General features: G+C 50.9%; 2 protein-coding genes across 3 annotated transcripts; one reads left to right on the top strand and one right to left on the bottom strand.

The window, feature by feature from the left end:
- Window positions 1-619: 619 nt before the first annotated feature.
- SMCR8 (SMCR8-C9orf72 complex subunit) lies at window positions 620-5,663 on the bottom strand. The gene is made up of 2 exons (XM_014871228.2): window positions 3,215-5,663; window positions 620-1,223 (listed from the first exon to the last, which is right to left on the bottom strand). The coding sequence occupies exons 1-2, from the start codon at window positions 5,545-5,547 to the stop codon at window positions 770-772; spliced, it is 2,787 nt and encodes a 928-aa protein (XP_014726714.2). The 5' UTR covers window positions 5,548-5,663; the 3' UTR covers window positions 620-769.
- Window positions 5,664-5,981: 318 nt separating this feature from the next.
- Window positions 5,982-17,102, top strand: TOP3A (DNA topoisomerase III alpha). Of its 2 annotated transcripts, none has more exons than XM_088174244.1 (20): window positions 5,982-6,033; window positions 6,393-6,659; window positions 8,020-8,079; window positions 8,600-8,673; window positions 9,287-9,362; window positions 9,888-9,996; window positions 10,248-10,391; window positions 10,891-11,061; window positions 11,273-11,373; window positions 11,507-11,581; window positions 11,695-11,777; window positions 11,897-12,104; window positions 12,258-12,443; window positions 12,612-12,741; window positions 13,073-13,186; window positions 13,266-13,431; window positions 13,871-14,014; window positions 14,293-14,415; window positions 14,657-15,360; window positions 16,221-17,102. In XM_088174244.1, exons 2-20 carry the CDS (start codon window positions 6,480-6,482, stop codon window positions 16,397-16,399), a joined length of 3,027 nt encoding a protein of 1,008 aa, XP_088030370.1. In that variant the 5' UTR covers window positions 5,982-6,033; window positions 6,393-6,479; the 3' UTR covers window positions 16,400-17,102. The 2 variants fall into 2 exon arrangements, with proteins under 2 accessions (XP_088030370.1, XP_014726701.2); XM_014871215.2 differs by having other exon boundaries at window positions 6,012-6,033; window positions 6,428-6,659.
- The last annotated feature ends 645 nt before the right edge of the window (window positions 17,103-17,747 follow it).

Here is a 17,747-nt window from a genome sequence, read left to right on the forward strand (position 1 = left end):
CTCCAGCCTGCTCGGCTTGCCCAGCAAATGGGACGTGACAAATGAACAAGGCACAGTGCTCTACATTCACAGTGGCCGGCGCCTGGGGGCTCGCCAGCCTTAGGGAGTGCTTCCACCTTCCTGGTTCGAACAAAGCTGGGAGAAACAGGGAAACCCTTTCTGGAGAGAAGCATATGTGCCTCTGCTGTGCTCCCACTCACCCTAGGATAGGTGACAACCTATCCTGGGAAGTGCCCAGAAACTCAGGAAGTGCAGGAAGGGACACCAAGCACTGTGGCTGTGCACAGACCTGTGAGCTGCTGCCCTGCCAGGGGACTCTGAGTTACACTTACAGGACAGACACATCAGTGGACACAAAACTTCACGTGGCCTTTACACCTCTGGTCACAGCCCTGGCTCTGTGGAAGGGACTGACAGTGCTCAGGGTTCTGGCAGAAGCGTGCAGGACACTGTGCTATATGGGGGGGCTGCACACTAGTCAGTATTGATCCCCTAGTAGCCCAACTCCCCTCATGCCACGACCCCCCAGGATGCCCCCGTGACCCACTTTAACAGTGCCCCTTGTAACATTTACAGAGTGCCCGATGGTTTATGTGATGGAACATCTACGTTTGGGCTGGAGGGAGCACGCAGAAATCTGCTCCTGCAGACCCGGATTTCTGCAGAGCAGACACAGCAACACCTCAGCCCCTCCCCGATGCGTGAGAGCTACTGCAGACAGCGGCAATGTCGAGCACGGATGAGCTCCGTGCACACAGCCTGTGCAAGGCTAGATTTTGTACAAAAAGCTGGGAACATAGTCAAATCTGAGCAGGGGGTTCCCCCCCTGCCCCGGTTCCTGAATGTAGTGCAGCTTCAGCAGCTCGGCCAAGTACTGCACGATTTTGATATCTTCATTGGCAAGGCCCAGCTGAAGCTTTAGGAAGTTCATCCTGCGATTCACAACGGATTCCTCCGATTCCCTTTCGCTGATGGGAAGGTGCAAATGATGGCAGAAGGTGAAGAGGAAGGCTTTAGAGCACAGCTGGGTGAGGATGCTTTGGACGTGCATGTAGTAGGTGCTGCCACGCTTGATCTGCGTGCGGTGGTCGGCCAGCCGGGCCACCACGGTGCCCTTGTAGAGGGGGCAGCGCAGGGTCTTGCTGTCGGCGTCCAGGATGCTCAGGTAGCGGCTGTAGCGGCTCAGGGCGTGCAGCACGTTCACCCCGGCAGGGGACGCTGCCCTGGAACAGCAAGAGAGAGGTCACGGATGGAGGTGAGCCGTAATTAAGCAGCAGGGTGTGTCCGTGCCCTATATACCGTGTAGCTTCCCTCTAGTTGAGCTGGTGCAAGAAATCTGTGGGTGAATAAAACCTACGGGGGGACAAATAGACTCTCCAGCCTGCTAGATCCCAAAGAAATCTCGATTCCCTGGATGCCTACATGCCCTGATCCATCCTGTGCGTGCTACAGCATAAACCACCACACTTCAGGTCAGCTTCCTCCCTCAGTGACATGGAGAGGGAGTGATAGGACATTTCTGGTGAAAGACACATCTTACAGCAGCTGGAAGCCTCTCGATGTGACTCAGAACCCAAAGCAGTCCCCCCGCTTTCCAAGAGCTCCACATTCCCCCAGATCGCTTTGGGAAGGAGCTGCTCTGAGGTGGTCAAACCCCTGAGTGGAGCAGAACCTTCGCAATTTCCTAAAAGACAGAACCACCCTTAACCTTATGGGTAGCTGAGCCTGGCTATTTGTCACTCAGGTGCAAACCCACAGCAGGCTCACAACGATAGAATCACCCACCAAGCTTAACCTAATGTTATTGAAATGCAAATTACAAGCCTACGCACACCATTCAGCTCCTCCATTCTCTGTGATGACAGTTGCTGGGCAGAGATACAGCTCCCAGCCTCAAACTGGAGCCCCAACTGGTGTAGGGGCTGTCCCTGTACCCAGGCAGCACCTGGCCTTAGGAAACACAGGATCCTTACTGAAATAAATAGCTCAGCCTCTGAATTCCTTCCCAGAGCTCTCCTACAAATGGTTTGTGGAGAGCACCCACATTAAACTGAACACTTAATTAACATTCCACGGAGGAGAGCTGAAATGACTGACACATGTTACAGGCAGCTCTTAAATAAAGATTTCTGTTTATAAAAATTGCATCTAACCACAAACAGTGAGCAACGAGTAAACACTTGGGGATTTTAAAAACCTCACTGACAGACAGAGAGCTTGTGAGCAGCTGTTGGCAGAGCTGTCATCCTGCCTCACGAGCACAGAAATGAGAGCAAACTCACAGTTCGGGATAATTTCACCATCCACATCCCCCAGCAATACAATGCTCTGCAGCTCAGAAAGCAGGTTTCTGGGTTTTAATTTTCCTGCTGTTTACAAACATTCCTGCAGGAGCTGTTCCAGCCTGGCTCTGAGCACAGTCTGCCACTCTGACGCATGTTTTCCACACTGGTGACAGAAGTGGTCATTCCCTGCCATACCTGCACCCAGAGCACATCCTGGAACACACCAAAAATCCTTTTCATAACATCAACAAGGGCAGGGCCCTTGAGCTGAGCAAACACTCTTTGCTAATGTGAGCTGTGAAACCACAGTTCAGGACTGAGTGTTGGGAAGGGGCACTTGTTTTTGGGACAGTTCTCACCCTAAGCAGAGGTTTTCTACAGTCCCAACACTGCTCCTGCACAGCTCCAGAGGCCTTTCTTTCTCAACAGCCCAGACTGAGGTGCTGCATGCCCATTCTGACCGACAGATCTCATCACCTCTTCAATAGGCTCCACAAGAAAAAAACTCTCCCCTCCAGCACAGCATCATTAACCCTAAAATTCCACCTAGAAATGTGAGAAGAGTTCCAGTAGGAGATGGCAAAGCAGAGCACACAAGGGACTCCAGGAACGCTTGCATCAGATCATCCAGGAACTCAGCAGGACTCAGGTGTTTGTTCTCTGCTTTGCCAGGCAAAAACTTCCTGGCCAAGTAACTCACCTGAGTCAGACAGCAAGTGCCCAGCAGATGTTTTAAACTTTAACTCTCAAGCAAGGCTGGATACAAAGAGACAAGTCTACTCCTTTTCCAAAATAAATCCCACCAGCAGAAATTGGTGGCAGCTGTGTTCGTAATTAAAAAAACCTCCCCTGCACACCCACTGCCCTCTCAGATGAAGTTCTTACCACACACCTCAACCCTATTAAAGCAAACACATCCTTGCATTTACCTCTGGAGTCCAATCAACTTCCACTTCTGGAAATCCACCAAGTGCAGAGCGGAGGTGACCCAGTGCTTCACGGGCTTGGCGTACACGCCGCAGTTGGGCACGAAGATGGAGAGCGCCGTCACGAGCTTCTTGACCATGGCCTCGTCCTCCCCGAGCACGACCAGGGTCCTCCCGCTGAGCAGGGAGTAGATGGCGGGGTGGGCGAAGGGGTACTGGCGGATGAAGCGCAGCGCGTTCTGGCCCGCCCTCTTTCTGTGCCTGTCCCCGGCCGCGCAGCCCAGGTGGGCGGGAGAGGGGGTCCTGTCGGAGCACGTGGAGGCGGCGCTGCTGATGTAGCTGGTGGAGTCCGAGTACTCGTCCAAGCTGCTCTTACTCACCTCCCTGCTGCCCTGGCCTGTCAGGTAGCGCGAGTCGAGCTCGTAGGGCAGGAGCCCCCCCGAGAGGCCGTCGTGGGAGGGGAAGCCCCCGCGCAGCCCCGGCTCGGCCGGCCGGTAGGGCTGCGGGGGGATCCGCACCACCCCGTCCTCCTCGCACGGCTTCTGCCCCAGCTCGGCCAGGGGCTCCAGGAAATTGGGGCTCTCCTTCCCGATACAACATGCAGCATCCACCTGCACTAAGCTTTCCTGCTTGGAGATGTCGTCCTGCCCGTCATCGATGCCTGGGTTCAGTCTGGGAGTGAAGCGAAGGCCTCCTTCATCATCATCCACGTAGGGCTCCTCGTTAATGGCACTTGGGTAGCTCGCTTTGAAATCCTCTGGGATGAGGGACTCGGAGGGACACGTGCTGAGCACCTCGATGCTGTCCTCGCTGACCGTGCGCCGGCTGCCCACCTTGCTCCTGCCCGCCTGGGGGCTGGCAATGACGGGCAGGCTGGCCTGGCTCTCCGATTTCGTCAGCCCAGATCCCGACTTCTCCGTTCCCAGCACCTCGATGCTCTCCCCGCTACTGATGCTGCCCTTGATATCTGCATCCAGATAGTCCAGGTTCTCCTGGTGCTCAGACATCACGGACTCAGACATTTTGGGTTCTTCAGAATCCTCCATTTCCTGCTCCATCTTGATGGGCACACACTCCACACTGGACTTGTAAGAGCCCAGGCTGATGACCACTTTAGGAGCCAGGGACTCTTCTGAGCACTTTTCATCTTGGTCGAGCCCCTGGCAGCCTCTGTACCGTTTTTCAGGAGGTTTTTCATCCAGAAAAGACACATCCTCAAAGAGGAAGTTGGTGACACTCTGTTGCTTTAGGAGAGCTCGGCTGATCTGCTCTGTCAGGAGGTAACACACATCACCTCGAAAAGTCCTCTCGATATGGTGCAACTGGTCAAGGGTCTGGGTGAAAAAATAAACATCACAGAGTTCCTCCAATGTCTTCAGCTTCTTGTCAAAGCACTTAGCAGACTTGGCTTTGATGAGTTTGGGGGTGTAGGATGGCACATGGGTGTAAAGGTGAGTTTCACCGGGCTCGGAGGCAGCCGGGTCCTGATCGCTGCCCACGTTAGCCTGCTCCAGGGCACACTCTGGCTCGTAAGGGTGGAATTCAGAGTCCTTCAGCTTCCTGTAGGGATACGACCGGATTTGCCTCAGCAGGTCTTGGTGCTCGATGATTGACTTTTCCACACTGGCCAGCTCGTTGGCCTTCTCAATGGCCTGGGTTGTATAATACCCCTTGTCGTTGGCTTTCTTCTGTTGCTCAGTCTCGTTGTGCAGGACGGTCCTGGTGTAGTCAAGATCTTTCAGTTTCTTTTCCAGTTCATTGGCAAAAGCTTTCCTGTTCCCCGTCTTCAGGCATTCGGAGGCTTTGGAGAACTCGGTGGAGAGTTCCTGAAACTGCTGCATGATTTTGTGCTCGTCAGCAGAAATATAGGCCATGCAGAAGGGCCTCACAAAGCCCCTGGCTTCCAGGTCATACAAGGTCAAGTGGTGCACATAGGCAAAGGCCCCTTCCTTGGAGTCCCCCAGCACCACCTTGGAATCCTCCACAAAGTTCAGCTTCGGGTAAGCAGAGCCGGGAGGGTGCCCCACGAAGGATGCCTGGTAATCCACAGACATGATCCGCAGAGAAAAATAATTGAGATCGAAGGTGCCCGACACTTTGGCGTCATCGGGGATGGTCAGGAGGGGCTGGGGCCCCACTTGCTCCGAGAACTCGGAGATGAGGATGAAGTCCCGGGTGAACTTGGAGCCGGCGACCTTGGCCCAGGGGTTGGCGCCCTGGCCGGCGAAGGGGAACAGCGGCACCGAGTACTCCTCGGGCAGAGGCGGCTCGCGGTACAGATCATCCTCCAGCTCCTCCTCCCTGGTGAAGGCCACCACATCAGGGGCGCTGATCATATTTCCCACAGGACGGGACCGACATGGAGCAGCGACGCGCCCCCGGTCCCCCCGCCACCGCCGGGCCCCGCGGGAGGCACCGGCGCAGCCCCGGCCCGGCCCCGCCGCAGCCGCAGCCCCGTGTCCCCCTCACGCCGCCGCCATGGCCGGAGCCGCCGCCTCCTCACGGCCCCGCAGCCATCTTGGAGTCACATGACGCACGGCCTCCGACCCCGCCGGCAGGAAGCGACACCACCACCTCCTCCTCTTCCTCAGCTGGAGTTGTTTATTTTTACCGTCGTCGCCTTCTGTCGTTACCGATCCCGGGACGGGCCCAGCGGCAGCGGAAAAGGGGGAAAACCGAGGCGGAGCGGCGGAGGGAGGGGACACTTTGGGGCGCCGCAGGGCATCTCGGGAGTTGTAGTTCCTTGCCGCCGCCGCGGCTGCGCTTTACGGCAGGACGTGACGGTGAGGGGGAGCGACAGCGGAGCGCGGGAGATCTGGGAGGTGAGGGGGAACCGTGGGGGGGATAAGGCCGAAAGGAAGGGGAAAGGTCTGCCCTGGGGAAGGGACAGCCCGAGGGGCATCAGGGATGGCGAGGGGGCTGCGCTGCCCTGGGGAAGGGACAGCCCGGGGAGGATCAGGGGTGGCAAAGGGTTTGATCTGCGCTGGGGAAGGGTCAGCCTGAGGGGGGATCAGCTCCGGGTAAGGGACAGCCTGAGGGAGGATCAGGGGTGGCGAGAGGGCAGCCCCAGTAGGTCAGGAGAGGGCCGAGGGACCCCCCCCCGACAACTGTATCTGGAGCAGGGTGATGAGACACTAATTTTAGAAAAATGACGCCTTCTCCATCCCCCTGCGGCACCGAGGGGCTGCCCTGAGCCTCCCGCGGTGATCCCCGCAGGATCCAGCCCCGGGACGAGGAGCAGCAGCATGGCCCGGCCTCACCTCCTGTGATGAACCTCTACTTGCGGCTCTTTACCAGGGGCACGATGCTGCCCCAGCCCTGGCGCTTCTTCTCGCGGGCTGCGGAGGATTTGGCGCTGCACAGGATCCGCAAGGTCCTGTGCGTGGCGGAGAAGAACGATGCTGCCCGAGGGATCGCTGAGCTGCTCTCCAACAGCAGGATGAGGCGGGTAGGAACAGCCCACCCACATCGTGCTGCTGCTCCCTGGTGCACCGAGACAGGACTGGCTTAGCTGGCTGGGGAGGGTCCGTGTGGTGCGTGGCAGCCACAGCACTCTCGGCAGAGCTTGGCATGGACACTTCATGTCGGCACATTTGGCACTGTTTATGTCCCTGAACGCACGAGGGTACAAGAATGGCTTCGATCTGTGGACAAACACTCTTTGGCCAAAGTGTATTTGGGAGTCTCAGGTCCTTGTGGTTTAAGTGCAGTGAGAACTCAGCTCCCCTTGTCCAGGCTGCCTTTCCCAGGCACTGAGCTCCATGGTGAGGGTTTCCTGGGTCATTCCTGGATTAGCAGGGTATGGCAAGGGCTTCAGAAATTGATACCGCCCATTGCTGTGCATTTCCCTGTCTAAAAACACCACTTCTGCAGCATCAGCAAGTGTCATGGGTTTACTGGAGGTCACCAAATAAAGCAAAAACAGGCTGTGTTTGGAGAAGAAAAATTCAAATATTTCAACTCTTTGCTGTTCCGGTAACAGTTTGCATAATCACCAAACTAAGGTGCTACTAGACCAGAATCAGAGAATCATTGTGGTTGAAAAAGACATCTGAGATTATTAAGTCCAACCTATGATCCCCACCGTGGCACCCAGACCAGAGCACTGAGTGCCACATCCAGTTGTTCCTTGAACACGTCCAGGGTGTTCACTTCCCTGAGCACTTCCAATGCTTGATAACCCTTTCCATGAAGAAATTCCTCCTGATGTCCAACCTAAACCTTCCCTGGCACAGCCTGAGGCTGTTTCCTCTCATCTTGTCACCTGGGAAAAGATGCTGACCTCCACATAGCTCCAACCTCCTTTATTTGAATAAAGGGTGTTATTGAGAACCTGGGTGCTGACAGTTCCAATCAAGACCTCGTCCTGCTTCTGTAAAAAAAAAGCAGCAAATATACAATCTAGAAACTTCCATGAGTCCCAGTTAGGTGGGAGGTAGTCACTTGGAACAAGATAGGAGTTTGTCAGGAGTTTCTGAGCACTGGCCAGCCCCATTAAATAAATCAGCTCCTCATTATTTGTGGAGAGATAACCCTGGAACTACCTTCAGGAATGGTTTAAAATCCTTTTACCTTGAAAATCACCATTTCAGTGTCTCCAGAAAAGAGACAGGAGATTTCCATCCCCTTGCTGAAATTCCCATTAGCTCCAGTATCTGGTTTTCCTTTGCCATGTGCTCCATCCCAGTGTGGACAAATCAAGGTGGGATGGATTTATTTCCTGTTAAAAAAATTGAATTAAAAAAAAAAAAAAAGAATTTGTGTCCTGTTAAAAGCCAGAAACTCAGGAATTCTCCTTTTCCTTCCAGCGAGAAGGGTTTTCCAAGTTCAACAAGATCTATGAATACGACTACCAGATGTTTGGCCAGGTAAGAGTTTTCTCTCAATCTGCTGCTGGATTAATGAAATACAAATAGTAATTAATAAAAGCCAGGAGTTACAAAACGTAGCTCCAGCCATGGGGATGTTCTGCCCAAAGATAAAGAAAAGTTAGATGTTGTTTTCTTGGCTAACCACCTGCTTTGTTGTTCTAAATATTTCCACTTTCTGGTTATATGTCAGTCAAAAATATGTTGCTGTTTAGAATTGGGAGCTTCTTACACAAATTGAGGATAAGGCCATGGATGGAGCTTGTTATGATGAATTAGTTTTGATTGCCTCAGCCCTGGAAGTGTCCAAGGCCAAGTTGTATGGGGCTTGGAGCAACCTGGGACAGTGGAAGGTGTCCCTGCCCTTGGCTTTAATGTCCCTCCTAACCCAAACCATTCTGGAATTAACATGAGAAAAGTGTCACTAATCATGTAAATTGAGAACTAAAAGGAGATTTTGGGGCTGTGGGGAGTTTTTAGTGAGTGATGGGCACTAATTTCCTTGCTTTATCTCTTGCAGAAAGTTACCATGGTGATGACATCTGTGTCAGGACATTTACTGGCTCATGATTTTATCATGCCATTTCGCAAATGGTTCGTACCTCGTGCCCCTGTCACCTCCTGCCCCTCACAGGAGGGGCCTGTCACCTCCTGCTCTCATCCTTGGCACTGCAAGAACCTCCTTGACACATCCTTGGGACACAGCAAGCTCAAAGACAACGGGGCAGGGAAAGACTCTCACTCAGAGCAGGGTGATGAGTTTCAAATTTTATAGAAAATAGCCAAAATATCGTTTTAAATTGCTGTCTTCAGAGTGCTAAAACTCCCTGAAGGCATAATACTGGTTAAAATACATCAAGGCAGACACAGGGAATTAAAATGATTCCAAAATGGGATGGTCTTGTGTTCTTTGTTCAGCTAGGAGCTGTTCTGGGAAGTAAGGTGCTTTCTCTGCTTTACCTCCTTCTGTACTCTGGGCTTCAAATAGAAAAAGCTGCTTGCTGCCTTCCAGATTTGCTGTTTTCTCTGGCTGGTTTTTCATTCTGTTGCTTTTAAATGTTACTCAGCATCTCATGTTAACTCTCTGTTGTCTGAAACAAGGCCTGTAATAAAATACATTAATTCCAGTACTTAGCACCAGTTAGTGTCTCACAAATGGTGTTTTAGTTTATGTGATGCACACATATGTTTCTCCTCTGTTTTCCAGGCATAGCTGCAACCCTTTAGCTCTTTTTGATGCTGAAATTGAGAAGTATTGCCCTGAAAATTACCTGGATATCAAGGTACATCATGGTTAAGACTTTGAAACTGAGCTCAGGGCTTGGTTCAACAAATATTGTCCCAGAGAGAAGGATGATCTTACTTTTGTCCTTAACATCCAAATTTCTGTAGTGTAGCAGATTCCTCCTGTATTTCCTAGGACTATAAATGCTGTTCATTTGTGGCACTGAAACTCTTGTTCATGTACAAGTAGTCCAGTGAAAGAACAGCTAAAAATAGAAATGTTTTTTTCCAACAAGGTGGAATTGATGATTGTGTCTCAGTTTTACAGAAAAAGACATTTTTAGAAAACAGATTGTGGTACAACCTGCTCCAAGCCAATTTTTTTAACAGAATTAGTTGTAAATAAATGACTCAATTCTTTTCAAAGCTGCCTGATCTCCCGAGACACACAATTACAAAATGTTATTGCAACAACCCATCTCCATGGATACACATTGCATTTCGTGTTCAGTGAGTCATCCTGAAATGAAATGACAGAGCAAGTGGCCTGGAATGTTCTCCCTGTGTTGTTTTTCTCCTCTCAGAGAACCCTTGAACGAGAAATCCAGCAGTGCCAAGCCCTGGTGATCTGGACTGACTGTGATCGAGAGGGAGAGAACATTGGCTTTGAGATCATCCACGTGTGCAAAGCTGGTGTGTAGAGCATCTTCATCAGACTGAGTTCCATTAATGGTTTAACAACTTCTTTAGCAGAGGCAAATTCTCAATTTTATTGTGTGCAGGTTAAATGCTGGCTAATTCTAATAAATATGTGGCTGTGATGGAATCAGAAATGCATGCAGCTGTTGGAAAGCTGTAGAATCAGTTGACAGCACTCTCTCTCAAATGCTCCTTTCCATTGGTGTTTGAATCACTCTGATTTCTCTTCTGTGTGTATCTGGCAGTAAAGCCAAACCTCCAGGTTTTCCGAGCCCGGTTCTCTGAGATCACACTTCATGCTGTCAGATCAGCCTGTGAGAACCTCACCCAGCCCGACCAAAAAACCAGCGATGCCGTCGACGTCAGGCAGGAGCTGGACCTCAGGATAGGCACGTAAACACCTGTTACTGTAACCTCAACACAAGGCAGAAATGCCCTCTGTAGTCTCATAAACCTGATTTTTTAGATCTGATATGACTAAACGACATATTATGTTTTACTGGAAATGTGCTCTTTGAATCAGAGTATCATCAACTGCCAAGATCGAGTCCAACCTGTGACTGATCCCCTCCTTGTAAACCAGACCAGAGCACTGAATGCCACATCCAGTTGTTTCTTGAACATCTCCAGGGATGGTGACTCCACCACCTCCCTGGGCAGTCCATTCCAATGTTTAAAAACCTCTTCTGTGAAGAAATTCCTCTTGAAAAAAGGAAATTTCTCCTTGAAGCAAATACTAATTTTACAGCTCATGCAACATGACAAGCTTCTTCAACTGAGTATTAAACAGAGTAAAATTAATGCTCAGAATATTAAAAAGATCTGAAATGCTGTGATTATCATTCAACATTGTTGTATTCAGTTGTGATGGCCATTTTGTTTCCTCAGGTGCTGCCTTCACCAGATTCCAGACTCTGAGGCTGCAGAAGATCTTCCCTGATATTTTAGCAGATCAGCTGATCAGCTATGGCAGCTGCCAGTTCCCAACACTGGGATTTGTAGTTGAACGCTTTAAAGCCATCCAGGCCTTTGTTCCTGAAGCCTTCTACAAAATTAAAGGTATGTTTGGGGAAACGGTCCTGGGCTCTATCTTCCAGGGTTTGATGTGGATAGAAAAGAAAAACATTGGAGCAACTAACACAAAACGCTGCAGATGTGGTTTCCTCTTCCTCTGCCACGACCACTGAGCAGAGCTGGAAGGTTTCCAAGTTCCTTTGTGGTATTTCCATTTTGTGGCTCCTCTGTCAGCCAGCTCTGTTGTCTATCACAGTGACCCACGAGCATGAAGATGGCAGCGTGGTCTTCAGCTGGAAGAGGAACCGGCTCTTCAATCACACAGCGTGCCTGGTCCTTTACCAGATGTGTATGGAGGTAGGAAAGCTTGTAAATAGTTGCAAAATCCAGATTCAGCCAAACATTCCCTGTATCTGTCTTGTTCAAGACATTTTAAAAACAGTTTGTGTAAACTCCTGAAGGAGATGTGGGTTTTGCTTACTCTCTTTAGGATCCGGTAGCGACTGTTGTTGATGTTGTGAGCAAGCCAAAGAGCAAATGGAGGCCCCTGCCCTTGGACACTGTGGTACGTTTGAACTCTGGAACGGTTTCTCTGAAAAGTGCTTTGAACAGATGTTTTACTCACTGCTCTGAATTATCCACTAATACTTTTGGGGTTTCTGGCTCTTCTCAATGCAGGAACTGGAAAAATTGGCTTCCCGCAAACTGAAAATAAATGCAAAGGAAACGATGACAATAGCAGAAAAACTCTATACTAAAGGGTAAGAAAGCAAGACTTGGCTTGGTTAGCTTAATTCTTTAAAAACTAAATGGTCTTTTGTTTGAAATGGGAAGCATCTTGGAGCAATTCACAAAGTGCTCTCCTGTCTTTCTTCCTAAGGTTCATTAGTTACCCTCGAACTGAGACCAACATCTTCCCCAAGGAGCTCAACCTCTCTGCCTTGGTAGAACAGCAAACGCAGGACCCCAACTGGGGAGACTTTGCACAGAGGATTTTGGATCAGGGTGGGCCAACCCCTCGGAGTGGAACCAAATCTGATCAGGCTCACCCTCCCATTCACCCCACAAAATACACCAGCAACCTGCAGGTGGGTGTAGCCAGAGGGAACTGGATAGGTTGATAAATAAAGATGAAGTCTTAACGTGGTTATTAGCACAAAATCCTCACCCAAGATCCCACTGATTTTGTGATGTCTTGTTAACCTGGGAAGGCACTGACCCTTCTCCCTGTTGGATCTCAGGGCAATGAGCAGAGACTCTACGAATTCATCGTGCGCCACTTTTTGGCTTGCTGCTCTCAAGATGCCAAAGGACAGGAAACAACTGTGGAGATCGACATTGCCAACGAGCAATTCATTGCTCAAGGACTCATGATCCTGGCCCGAAATTACCTGGAAGTGTATCCTTATGACAAGTGGAGTGATAAGGTAACCCCCTTGAGTAAGAGAAGCGGGAGAGGCTAAAGTTGGCCTGACTGCCAACTTCAGACCTCTCTGCAAAACATCTTTTGACCATTTCTGGCTGTTGGACTCAGAGCATTTGTCCTGAGTGAATGGACCATGAAGCAGTTTCAAAGAGATTCTCCTTCCCTTCAGGTTATCCCGCTGTATCAGAAGGGGTCTCGCTTTCAGCCCACCACGGTGGAGATGGTGGATGGGGAAACCAGTCCTCCCATGCTCCTCACAGAAGCAGATCTCATTGCTCTCATGGAAAAACATGGCATTGGTCAGTACTGGGCAGCATGGCCTCTTGCTCTTGGCAGAGGGAATTCTCCCCAGGGAATTCTCCAAATGTTGCTGCAGATAAGAAATTACTTAAACGTGCAGAAAAAAGTGATATAGAGGGCAAAGTCCAAACATCCTCAGAAGCCTGCAGAGCACCTCCAGTACCCAGGGAGATGGGCGATTTTGGGTGCAGGGTGTGCCAGCAGCACCTTGCTGGCCTCAGTGCCAGCACGAGGGCAGTACTGCTCCTCACCATAAGTTGTGTCCTTGTCCCTGGGCACAGAGGAAATCTCTTCTTGCCCCTGGTCTGAGTGCCATCTCTCTGCCTCCAGGGACTGATGCCACCCACGCCGAGCACATCGAGACGATCAAGACGCGGATGTACGTGGGGCTCACGGCAGATCAGCGCTTCCTGCCCGGCCAGCTGGGCATGGGGCTGGTGGAAGGTGAGGGGAGAGCCCTTACAAAGATGGCAGAGTCCTTACTCACTCCTTCCTTCGGCTTACCATTCCACATATTCCTCAGGCTATGATTCTATGGGCTACGAGATGTCCAAGCCTGACCTTCGAGCTGAGCTGGAGGCTGATCTAAAACTGATCTGTGAGGGGAAGAAAGACAAATCTGTAGTGTTGCAGCAGCAGGTCCAAAAGTACAAGCAAGTCTTCATTGAAGCTGTGGCCAGAGCCAACAAGTGAGTACTGTCTTTACCCTCTCCCTTTAGCTTTGCTCTGCTGGGAGGTGCTGGCTGCTCATCTGGGGCTCAGCCTGGAGTGGGAGATCCTGTCACTCTGTTTCCCTGGAATGAGGGATCCTGTCACAGTTTCCCTGGAGCTCTGCTCCCCATGTGTAGGCGTTTGCATGGGAAAGGATGACTCGCAGCCTGGCACACTGTCAGGAGTTCCTGCCAGCTAAGGGTTTAAACCAGGATGAGCAGTTAAGATTAAATTTGGAGATGGCAACATGCACTGACCTCTGGTGTTGTACCCACACCTTTCCTGTTCCAGAAACGTGGTGCTGAGTCAATGTGCTCGTGGAGAAGTTCAGAGGGGCTGTGTGGGGGCTCTGAGTCACTGCAGCACCTGATTGCTCTTTGCAGAGACACCCAGGATGCTCTGCTTGTTTCTTTACAGGCTGGACCAGGCCCTGGCTCAGTACCTTGGAGAAGCTGCAGAAGTTCCAGAGCAGGATGAGGTGTACCCAGAAATGCCCGTTTCTGTTCGGAAATGTCCCCAGTGCAACAGTGACATGGTCCTGAAGACCAGGAAGAATGGCGGGTTGGTGACCTTCCCTCTTTGTAGCTTCCTGTGTTGGTTTGTGTTTCTCTAGGCATTCCTTTACCTCCTTTGGTAAAAGCTTGGAAACTTTGGGCTGCAGCTTGCTGACTCCACCAGCCACACGAGCTGTGTGGACTCAGCTGAATCTCTTCTCAAGTAGGTATTTCCCCAGTAAAATTGCAGTTTTGACAATTTCTCATGGCTGAGAAGACACGAGACTGGATCTCCAACTGTCTTGAGTTTCCCTTTCCTCATCCAGTGCCTTTGTCCCACTGCAGGTTCTACCTCAGCTGCATGGGCTATCCAGCCTGTAAAACTGCAGTCTGGTTCCCTGATTTCGTGCTGGATGTGACCAGGGACGAGAGCATCTGTGATGTGTGTCAACCCCATCCAGTTCACAGGTAGGTCATGACAGTTATCCCTTGTTGGACATTGGGGCAGAGACTTCCATGGGCTAGTCTGGGCAACCATTTTCCATTCCAGTCTTGGAAAGCTGGAGTAGCACTTGGCTTGGGGATAGAAAGAAGGGTTAGGGGAACTGGCCTCCATATAGCAGAATCAAAACAATAAATAAAAGTTCAAGTATAAATTGAGGTCTGTTGATGAGAAACTGGGAGACTTAGTCTCTTCCTTTCCTTGCAGACTGAAGTTTAAATTCAAGAAAGGCAGCGTTCCCCCTGTGATGCCCCTGGAGTTCGTTGGCTGCATTGGAGGCTGTGATGAGATGCTGAAAGAGCTTTTGGACCTCAAGTACTTGCACAGATCATCCCAACCTGCATCATCCACCACCCAGCCGGGGCATCCCATGCAGGCCAACCACTCACTGAACAGAGCCAGCAATCAGACCAGGCAAGCCAGGGGGACCTCCAACCTGGCACAGGGACACCTGCTGTCCATCAACTCCTCCAGAACCCCCAGGGCTGCTCCTCCAGCTGCTCCAGACGATGGGAATGCCGTGGTGTGCAACTGTGGGAGCGAGGCGCTGCTGCTGACCGTGCGCAAGGAGGGGCCCAACAAGGGCCGCCAGTTCTACAAGTGCAGCTCCAGCACCTGCAACTTCTTCCTCTGGGCTGACGAGCAGCCACAGGACAGAGGCAGCGTGGCTCCACGCAGCTCCACACTGCTCCAGCCCACTGCTGGGAGAGCCCCAGGAGTTGGGAGAGAGCCCCTGGGGAGCAGCAGCTCGGATGCTGAAGGTGGCCCAATGTGCAGGTGTGAGCAGCCTGCCGTGACACGCACCGTGCAGAAGGACGGGCCCAACAAGGGCAGGCAGTTCCACACCTGCCCCAAGCCCCGGGAGCAGCAGTGTGGCTTCTTCCAGTGGGCAGATGAGAACGTGGCACCAGGTATGGCCGGGCTGGGGGCACACACGAGGGATGGAGGCTGTTCTTGAGCTGAACAAAACAGCTGCTGGAGAGGGTCCAGTAGAGGCCACAAAGATAGTGAGGGGTCTGGAGCATCTCTCTGATGAGGAAAGACTGAGGGAGCTGGGCCTGTTTAGTCTAGAGAAGAGTGAGAGGGGATCTCATTAATGAGTGTAAATATCTCAAAAGTGGGTGCTCAGCGACAGGATGAGGAGCAATGGCCAGAAACTAAAACATAAGAAGTTTGACCTCAACATAAGGAAGAACTTCTTTACATTAAAGGTGGCAGAGCTCTGGAACAGCTGCCCAGGGAGGTGATTGTGTGAGGTGTGTGAGAAGGTGAGGCTCCCTCTGCCCTAGTTTAGGGGTACAGATAAAGGGCAATTCATTCTGGAGCTTTGATCAAAGATGAAACTGTGTGGAAAGGTGCTGAAAACAAAAACAATGACAAAATAAGGATGCAGAAGAGAGAACTGATAACCAGGTCCCAGAGGGGGAGATGTGGTTTGTGAGAGATCCTCCTCCTCATACATTTGGGCCTAAAGGGCTAAAATTAAATTTTCAAAATTACTTAAACCCCAAGTTCTTCTCTGCCGTGTTTTGTTTCTGCTTCAGCTGCAGACCAGAGCATGCAAGCAGGCAGATCAGCTTCCCCTGTGCTGTTCCCACATGTCTCTAATGCTGCAGGACAAATGGATAACATTTCACTGTTCAGACAAGTCTGAAGCAAATGCAAGTTCAGGAATAATCTGGGAATCCTTGATCTGCTATTTGAACTTACCTTTTGTTTCTCACCTATTTCTGTTTTCAAAGATCCTTAAATTCAAGTTGTTTATTCTTAGGCCCTTCTGGAGATGACTCTTTGAACCACTTTGGCAGCAATGGATACTCCAGAGGGTTGGGAAGCAAGGCCAAGAGACCCAGCAATCTCTCCTCAGGATCTGCTGCCAAGAAACCACGGACCTGCAGCATTTGCCACCAGCCTGGGCACACAAGGAAAACCTGCCCTCAGAACCACTGAGAGGCTGCCAGGAGCAGGGTTGTGAACTGCTGCAGGAGCCACCCCTACCACAAGGAAGTGGACTCTGGGAACAAGTCTCTTGAGTTTTTTGGAGGGGCTGGTTGCAGGCTGCTCCTGCCAAGGGATGCCATTTGTTACAGCAAGGGTTCAACCAGTTTGGAAAAGTGGTTCCACTTCCAGCTTTTGTTTCCAGCTGCTCTTCTGCTGAGCAGATTGGGAAAGTCTGAACATTTCAAGGAAGCACTTGGAAGCTGAGTCTGTGGAGAAAACTGCATTAGATCATTCCTCTGCACCATCCTGGTGGTTGTTCCTGGCTTTTCCATGGAAGGAAGAGCTGGATCAGAGCCACCAGGACAGACACCAGGGCTACTCATCTCTGCTCAGTTCCTGGCTTTCCACAGTGTGGAATTTAAGTTCCCTTCTAAGTTGATGTTACCTGAGGAGCATTCCCCTTTTTTTCACCCTTACCTGGGTTGTCCCTGCCAGTGAAGGAGGGTCAGGTGCAGAGGAGCTGGATCTGGTGCTTGCCCTGGGAGGAGCTCTGCTAGAAGTCTCAGGAAAATCCTTCATTTTAGATGGTTCCTGAATTTGAAGGCAAGTTCTTCCACAGACTTTGAGACCTGCCTTTGTGATGCTGCTATCTGATGAAAGTTATTTTTATCAAACTAGTTAGTTTCTTATTAAATATTATTTAAATTTTAAATTTGATGCAGTGACACCTTAACTCTGCCTAATTATTTCTTCCTCTATAAAATAGTGACACTTTTACTGTAAAAGCATCCAGCCAAATCTTGCTCTTTCCAATCACTGGAACAATACAGGAGCTTTCTTGGCAGAAACTCCTGCAGTAATTTAGAAGTGAGCTACAAAGAGATGGGAAAAGGGGTTTTTATCTCACCAGCTGCATCTGCTGACCTGGGACAGACAGAGCTGGCTGAGTTGAAGGGAAGCTCTGTTTTCCTGTTCTGAGTTCAGACTGAACTCCCTGGGAAGCCAGGCTGCCTCTTCCCTCGCTGTTGGGGCTTCCTCTGTTCATCAGAGGAGGGAGACCTGCAGGATTCCTGTGTGCTGTGCTGCCAGGACCTCCAGTGCTGCTCAGGATCCTGCTCCTGGGCACAGAGCAGTTCCTGGGGTCAGCACTGAGGGGACAGGCAGGAGTCTGGAGCACCTGGAAGGAGAGCCCACAGCAACACAGGTCTGAAAGAGAGCCTGAAACTCTGCAGCAGTCCATTGCTGTCAGGCCTGAGTCCATGCACAAAGTCAGGAGAATTTGGATTGCATTTCCCTGTAGCCCTCACTCTCACCATTAACAGCCGTGGCCTAAAAATACACACCCTGGGCCAAAATA

Source organism: Sturnus vulgaris, chromosome 16 (assembly GCF_052056855.1).
Source record: "Sturnus vulgaris isolate bStuVul1 chromosome 16, bStuVul1.hap1, whole genome shotgun sequence".
NCBI classification, from domain to species: domain Eukaryota; kingdom Metazoa; phylum Chordata; class Aves; order Passeriformes; family Sturnidae; genus Sturnus; species Sturnus vulgaris.